The sequence below is a fragment of the Cibotium barometz genome, chromosome 9 (assembly GCF_041138505.1).
Source record: "Cibotium barometz isolate CiBa-2024 chromosome 9, ASM4113850v1, whole genome shotgun sequence".
Classification (NCBI taxonomy): Eukaryota; Viridiplantae; Streptophyta; class Polypodiopsida; order Cyatheales; family Cibotiaceae; genus Cibotium; species Cibotium barometz.
In genome coordinates, this window is record NC_141054.1 from 3,764,911 (window position 1) to 3,773,219 (window position 8,309).

The following is an 8,309-nucleotide window of genomic DNA, read 5'->3' on the forward strand; positions in this document are numbered from 1 at the left end:
ATTTCGCTAGCTCACATTCATATCGCCCGCTTTAAGAGGAGCAACCATGTTTGTCAGCCCAATTTCTCAACACCCTGATTTGAACACTAGATAAGTCCTTGTGGTGGTCAATGGAAGGTATGTCTAACGAAAGCTAGATAGATAAACGTGAAATGTTTACACGCTAGAATCTAGATTATGGATTTAGCAAGTGCCATGGGGAAATTGCACTGCATGAGCTAGTTCTCAGCCTATAGCTATACCTATATTAGACTTCTTTGTTGTCCATTGGTCCAAGGTTAGTGCTCGTGGTTTGTAGCCCCGAAGGGGCCTGCCACGTAGCTTGATCTACCCTGCCTCGGAGGTTGAGAATATCCCATACGTTGAGCACTAAAGGGTATATAAACACTAAGGTTCACATAAGTCCGACGGGATCTGAGTGTTTGGGCGGGGAGCGGCGGGAGGGGCGGGGGGCGGGGGGCGGTTGTGCGCTGCGCCTAGCTGACATGATTCTCTTGATGCATGACATGGACAACGCAACTTTGAGAGATTTCCTAGGCCTAGTCTCAAAAAAAGAATGCAAGCAAAGCTGTGTCTCTGCGCACATCCAGAACGATGGGTGGACAAAGAGCATGAACAGTACAGTGATTACAATGTTGCAGCATGATCATTAGGAGCGTAGAAGCTTTAGACTATTTCGGAGTTTATTTACACTGTAGTAGCATGCTGCCAACAATAAAGTCCAGGTATTCGTCAAGAGGGCTTCCTCCAAGGTTATATATGGTTGACCAACTGTGGCAACCCCATAAATAGAGCTCTGTGGAAACTCAGATGGGCTACAACTGAGCAGATCTAGTTGTTCATGATGTTGATCCTCTCGGCTCAGGAGCAGTTTCTTGGAGCAGTAAGAGGCAACCAACTATTGCCCTATCTTCGACACATAGATAAAACCTTCCAAATACCCTCTATCTTGTGCCAAGATTACCCCAATTTTCCAGAGAACCTATGCGAAATATTATTTTGCATGATTCTCCTTTAAGCTTGCCAAGCTAGGCCATGAAGTCACATGCAGAGAATAGCTCATATTTACAGTGTAAGAATATTGCCAGAAAAAGAATGCCAGGATGAATTATCACTAACGGTAAGCCTACCTAGACACGTGGGTAATGTGATTCAGAAGCTACTCTCAATAAATTCAAGGGTTTTTATAGAGCTGTTGTCCCAATGGGGGCAACGTTGTATTCCAATGACAACATTTTATGTGTAATTGGTTGAAACTTCCCATCCACTATCTGCAATGCAGCACAAAAAGTAGAAAATCTAAGACATGGATACAAGATAATAGTAGGTATACACAGAAGCAAAGACAACCCATCACTTACCTCCAGATAAGAGGGGTGTTGTGTAAAAATGTCCTTAGCCTCCTCTGCAGGATTGTATCCAGAAAGAAGTCAAAATATACCATAAACATTGATCATACACATAACAAAACAAGGAGTCGAAGTAGAATCCAACCTGAGGGGAACCGAGTGACCATGCCATGTGTGTAGCCTTTATTGAGACCACACAAATTTGCACCTGCACCACCATTACGATCAGTCATATGGATTAGATCTTAAACACCATTAAAATTGGCAATGATTACATCAGCAAAGTCAGCGAAGCACCTGAAGTGTGTTGAACTACAAGCGTCCCTAGCTCCTCCACCAGGCCTGATAATGCATGGAAACCTTCTTGGAGTCTCTCTGGGTCAATGTCTGTCTTCACTTGCAGAAGAACCAAATACTCGACACCTTGTTCAAAGTCCTGGGACATTCACATAAACCCGATCAGGAAAAACCATTACACCTTTCATGATAATGTGGATACCTCAGGGAAAAGAATACCTCTCCTCGCCGAAATATAGGCACTATGTCATCTTCTACTTCAGCCTCATAATCTACACAAATCAGACCCTACAAACACAAGCACCAGTCCCCGATATGCTGCCCTGTAAATATCACTGTGCATTATGCTACTAGGTCCAGCCAGCAGAAAAACATCCTAAAAATCCAGGGTTCTTACATCTATTCATACATTGTAATAAGGGATGATGTACTCATTTGCAATCTTCCACCGGATTGGGCTGTCGTAGTAGCTTTTTAAAGCCTCTATTGAAGGAAAACGCGTGAAAAGTGCATGTGTGCACCCATCAGAGTTCTGGCCCGTAATGATACCTGGAATGCCAGTGCATAGGATAGAGGTCATGCCGCCATGTGTTTATGTATAGTTCTCATGTAAATCTAAAAAAGAAGGGTAACTAACCTTTGAGCTTCCAGGATCTTGCAAACAAAGCAGGAGCTGTACATTCATTATTCCATGCTTCTATATGTGCGAAAAAATATGCATTGATTAACATCAGGACTTGATAACTGACCCAATGAAACAGCAACTATGCCCCTTAATTGGTACTGGAGCGTGTAAAGATGATCCAGCATATCCTTCTCTTGCTCTTCAGTGAATCCTTCTTTCATCTGAAAGAGACCGATATGTTCGATCACTTTCCTGCAAAAGGCGATAGGTCACAAATGTAAGATCAAAGAGAATTCAAATATCCAACTCTTTCTCGAATTCGATGCAGACACCAGCCCTTCTTGACTAGGGTTTTATGAGTGTGCACGTGCGTTCCACACATAGACATATATGTATATATATGCAGGTACAACCTCTTGCGCACAATTGGCTTGTATTCCTCCAGCTCTGCTAGCGGACCCTTGGAGGCGGCTATTTCTCCCATCCTTGTTTTAAAGGGGGGCTGGCAGCGTATCAGAGCCAGCGTGTTCAACCCAACAGCTGCACGCATTAGACGAGCTTAAACTAGACCCAAAATCGGATCAGAGCAACTAAAATACCCATATAGATTTTACCAACACACCCTTCCCCCCCCCCCCCCCCCCCCACCGACCTACCCACACACACACACACAAAAAAAGAGAGCGGGAGAGAGAGAGAGAGTGAGAGTGAGAGCCACTTCGAGAATGAAGAAGCAGCACAGCCGTCGCTGAGAGGGGTGACGAGAGAGATATTGAGGAGGCGAGTCTAAGGGAGCAACCCTTCAACATGATCACCACCATACAATACCACATGGCTTGACCAAGGATGTATTTATCCGTTTCATTTCATCAAATTTAATTTCATATACCTATCCTTTATATGGACTATGCTCCGCGTCCTCTCCTTTTACGCCATATCCACTCACTATGAAAAAGACCCAAAAACATTATTTGTATAAGGTCCTCGCTTAGCTTTTTGTGTTTAATTAATTAATGTTTTCAAAACAACATTTAGGGATATATTGCCTTGGGCTTGCTTTACACAAGCCTCCAGACAAATGGTGATTCGGGAAAGATAAGGTGTCTAACACCTTTACATCTTCACACCATTTGTGGACATGAGCATCATAGACTCACCCCTTTTGGTGAATCATGGACAAGTTTGCAAGAAAACTAGATCCGACATGGATAAGGAGGTCTCCAATCAGCCACTAGAGTTGGTTTAGTCCTTTTACATCTTGTTTAGTCTCTCATTTGGGAAGTTTAATCTTGATTGGGAAGCCCTAGTGTAGGCCTCTACACCTTGGTGATCAATGGTGGGTTGGGAGGAGTTCCTCCTCCTCCCTTACCCCATAATCTCATGCTTCTCCTCCCCTTCCACACTTTCAACATCAGCTATATTTTTTAACACATTCCACCCACTATCTTGTGCTTCAAAACCTTGATCCTCCATTGTCGCCCCTTTTCAATTCATCCCACAGTTGTAGTTGCCCCACTAGGTTGCTCTTCCATTAATGGCCACCACTACAATGCCTACTCCCATCTATGTCCGCCTAGTAGACTGACGACAGCCCCTTTTTGCTGCCATGTTATCTGCCATCATTGCAGCTCTTAAGTTCAATAGCCATTGTCTGTTCTCATAGTCGGCTACCCAAGCAAGGCCGCCGATTCAGTGCTGCCATCCTCGGTGTAAAGATGTTGTAGAGCCCGTGCTTCCTCCCATTAGCTACCACCGTGAGCACCACCAACACCATCGCTTGCCCCTCCTTGGTGGCTATTGTCATGCGCATCAACAAACAGGAGAGAGCACAGTCGAGCACAGCATAGTAAAGGCCGGTGGTGGCTGTCAGTCGAATAGTGAAGTGAATGGATGTCCTCAATTGCAACAAAGCCACAGTCTTTGGTGGTCATCGTCGAGCATAAAGGAAAGAGTTCGGCAACCTCGAGTGCAGCAGAAAGCAGAAGCTATGTTGCCATCATCGAGCAAAAGCAGGTGGCCGTGTTGAGTACAGAAGTAAAGTAGACGTACAAATAAGAAAACGAAAAAAATTTCCCAACCCTAAACCTTTAACACCTTTTCTTTCCAAAATTCAAATTTTTAGGGAAAATTCAAACTTCAAATGGACCCTTTTAGAGCTCATTAAAAAAATAAGCCCCCAATGATAGTACTTGGATTCTAGGTCCAAGCGAGCCCCATAAATCTGATCTCAAAAAAGAGGAATAAAATATATTAGGATAAAACTCAAAGAATAAAAGAATGTCAAGCACAAATACTACCTACCAACCTTTAAAAACAACGTATGTCAGAAGGAATCTTAGGAAAAGAGGCTAGACTAATTGAAAACTAGTCTAGAGACTAGAAGAAACTTGAGTTTTAGTTGTGTTTAAGAAAAAACTAAGTGTGGAGCTTTTCAATAGGAAGGATGTTGATGGTAGCATATAGATCCCTCAACAGTTCAAGAAGTTATACTAGATCACAATGTGACCCAACACTCAAGGAGCATTCAAGGTAAAATGACATTGGTGATCCTAACAAGCATTGGAAAGATAGAATCCTGGAGTTCTGCAAGGCGGCCAAATGGTACAATAGAGATCCTTGTGCAACATGTTTATAGGTATAAGGACATAATGCTACATCACCAATAATCAAAGTATAAGATCTAAGATAAGTAGTAAGATTCAATAAGTAAGTAGTCTTTGTTTTTTGTTTTAAATAGCTAATTGTTTTTTGCTCTATAGCTAAGCATTAAAATTTTCCTTCAACTTTATATCCATCGAATGTACAGGGATGGCAGAATGCAGAGAAGATTCAATGTCTTTCACATAGAGATAGGTGCATTGCTATATGACAATCCACCCAGCCATTTAGCAACACAAGGAATCTTCTTTCACAATTCCATGTATACTTGGTTTGACATCATTGTAGCATGTAAAAATAAGATAAGAACAGATTTGCATATAGAAATGAAACCATCAATAAATTCTAAGGACGTCCAACTGAGTTGGTTTATATCATTTAGCGCCTTTGCATAAATGTTTGCATCATGTGAGGGTGTCAACAAAACAAAGATAAGATATCAAGTGTGAGAAGGTCAAGAAAACAAAGATAACATATCAAGTGAGGTTTCTTGATAATGATTGGACGAACCAATTTTTCAGAGAGGGATGGGATGTAAAGAGGACCTCTATTGAAGATGCCATTGAATGCAAAGTAACAATGCCATATATTACATTCAGGTGAAATCAGAACATAATGTTTGTTGCAAATTCTATTAAGGTGACGACCGTTAATTTTTAGCATTGGTTGTTTCTATGACTAAGTATTTCATTAGGAGGCAAACATTATGCATGTAATTTTGTTATAAAAGATGGCCACTGCTGGAGAGCCATCTGGCAAAACTTGGATTAAGATATGTGTGATGGAACTCACTCTTCCCCTTTTTTTTTTGTAATCCAATCACAAGGTCGAGACCTGTTAGTGGGTTAATCTAGAAAGCCATTGGCCATTGGCCTTTCTTAGACAAGAGATCCAATTGATGTGTAGTGATTCATTAAGGGATTTCTATTTAAGGTAGATGGTAAGAAAATCGGAAGTAGGAGTGAAGCTTGCAAAACTTGCTCTATTTGTATTAAACCACATATCCTAGAGGTTGTGGAATCACCTTGAGATTGTAACCTTTCCATCTTTAATAAAATGTTATCTTTGGTCTATATGTTGTGTAGTTCTTCCCTCTAGAATTTTGAGGCATAAAATATTTGTTGGTCCAAAATCTTAGAGAGAGTAAGAGCTTGGACTAACAAGAAAAAGAGAACCCTAGGAAAACAAATTCACTACAATGTGATAAGGGTCAAACAATTGGACATGACAACCCCTATTGCATTATAGTGTTTAGGCAAAGTTTCCAAATCACTACAACATTGGCAAAAGCATTAAGGGAGAATTGGACTCAATTTCAGGCCTTTTTTTCTCTAAAGAGAGAAAGAGTTTGAACCAGCTAAAAGAGATCCCTAGGAAAACAAAATAACTACACCATGATAAGGATTCAACAATTGGACATAACGACCCCTATCTGCATTGTAGTGATTTGGCAAAGTTTCCAAATCACTACTACAATGTAATAAGGATACAACAATTGGACATAACGACCGCTATTGTGTTGTAGTGATTTGGCGAAGTTTGCCACATCACTACAACACGATAAGGATTTAACAATTGGACGTGATGACCCCTATCACCTTGTAGTGATTTGGCAAAGTTTTCAAATCACTACAATATTAGTGGAAGTATTAGAGGAGAATTAGACTCCAAAGTTTCCAAATCACTATAGCACTAGCAAAAGCATTAAGTGCATGATGTTACCAAAAGACTACAAAAATAAAATCACTACAATGTGTAAAGGTCCAACAATTGAACATGACAACCTCTATCACGTTGTAGTGATTTGGTAAAGTTTCCAAATCACTACAACACTGGCAAAAACTTTAGGGGAGAATGCACGATGTAGTTGGGATAAAGACATCGATGGAATCTACTTGCATTAAGCTAGAGGTCCAATAGAAGGACCACCTAGATGCATGGCCATCCTTGGTTGACACCGGGACTAGTCATAATATATTATCTTAGGAGACGTGGACCTCATTAGGATACCACCACCACTCCTCACAAAATTCGCATTAACCATTATCATGGTAAACGATTCCCAATCCTTGACTATCGATTGTTTTGAAGTAGGGTTTTTCATGGGATCTAAACTCACATCTTGCAAGTTTTATGTGACCCCCCAACACGAGAATATATCATCCTTGGAAGGGGATGGATTATGGCACTGATTGTGGTGCAATCGACTAGCAAAGAAGAACCCTTGAACATCCCAAGCCTCATCGTCTAACCACTGACCATCATTTTAGGTAACCTCTAACACACCACACTCCTCTCACCTTAACATTCCTTATGCCTCAACACTCTTCATGCCTCAATATGTCGACCACCCCCTCTAACCCTAGTAGAGATTCAAAACCTCACCATAGAGATGAAGACTACCCCGACCTTAACAAGGAGGTCGGCTGTATTGGTTGTGTATTCATTGCTGGTTGGTTTGGTTGTGCGGTCGTCTTGTTTGTTGTGTAATTCTAGATTGGGTAGTGGCTTGCCTTCTTCTTGTCGACGTCTTTGGGTTGGTTTTCAGATTTGGTTTCCCTCATTTGTGTTGTCAATGGTTGGGTTGGTTTTTATAGTTTGTGGTGGCTTATCTTCTTGCTAGTGTTTTTGGGTTGGTTGCCCCACCGGTGGCTTGGGTTTCCTTCATGCACTAGCTTTTTTGTTTTTATAGTTTGTGGTGGCTTATTGCTAGTGTTTTTGGGTTGGTTGCCACCGGTGGCTTGGGTTTCCTTCATGCACTAGCTTTTTTGTTTTTATTATGAGGTTTCTATTGCTTTGTCTCCTTGGGGGCTTGTTCATGGTCTATTAGATGTTGGGGGGGGGGGGGCTATGCTTACTTTCCCTCTCTCTCTCTCTCTCTCTCTCTCTCCCCCCCTCTCTTCGACTTATCTGGATGTGATGTGAAGATGCCCACCAATAGCAACTGAATAGATTTGGCAGGATGTTGCATGCGACGAGAAGCACAATGCATGGCAAACATGGGTAGACAAGGTTGGCATGGCATGAGCATGGGTAGCATCAAGTTAACAATAATGGGTTGTATGTGCTTAGAATGGGTTGTTTATGGTCATTGGATTAAATGTTTGAGGACAAATGGTGGTGGGTGAGTATATCTCACATACATTTGATGCATTCTTGAGAGACCATAGTATAAGGGAGCAGCTTACATGCATGTATACTCCTTAGAAAAATGGGGTTTTTGAGAGAAAGAATCGAGGGATAGGTGAAGTGGCAAGAGCATTGATGAATGAGAAGAGTATGCCTTTGTATTATTGGGCAGCAGAAGCATGTGCTACAATGGTGTACATCTTGAATAAGACACCTACAACTGTCATACATGAGAGCACTCCTACGATGAG

At 41.6% G+C, this 8,309-nt stretch overlaps 1 protein-coding gene across 1 annotated transcript; it reads right to left on the reverse strand.

Annotated features, from left to right (window-relative positions):
• Positions 1 to 649: 649 nt before the first annotated feature.
• Positions 650 to 3,144, reverse strand: LOC147635173 (stress-response A/B barrel domain-containing protein UP3-like). Its single transcript, XM_086802369.1, has 9 exons — positions 2,990 to 3,144; positions 2,685 to 2,811; positions 2,396 to 2,523; positions 2,056 to 2,195; positions 1,866 to 1,934; positions 1,647 to 1,785; positions 1,495 to 1,557; positions 1,362 to 1,405; positions 650 to 1,271 (listed from the first exon to the last, which is right to left on the reverse strand). The coding sequence occupies exons 1-9, from the start codon at positions 3,102 to 3,104 to the stop codon at positions 1,185 to 1,187; spliced, it is 912 nt and encodes a 303-aa protein (XP_086658495.1). The 5' UTR covers positions 3,105 to 3,144; the 3' UTR covers positions 650 to 1,184.
• Between the last annotated feature and the right edge of the window lie 5,165 nt (positions 3,145 to 8,309).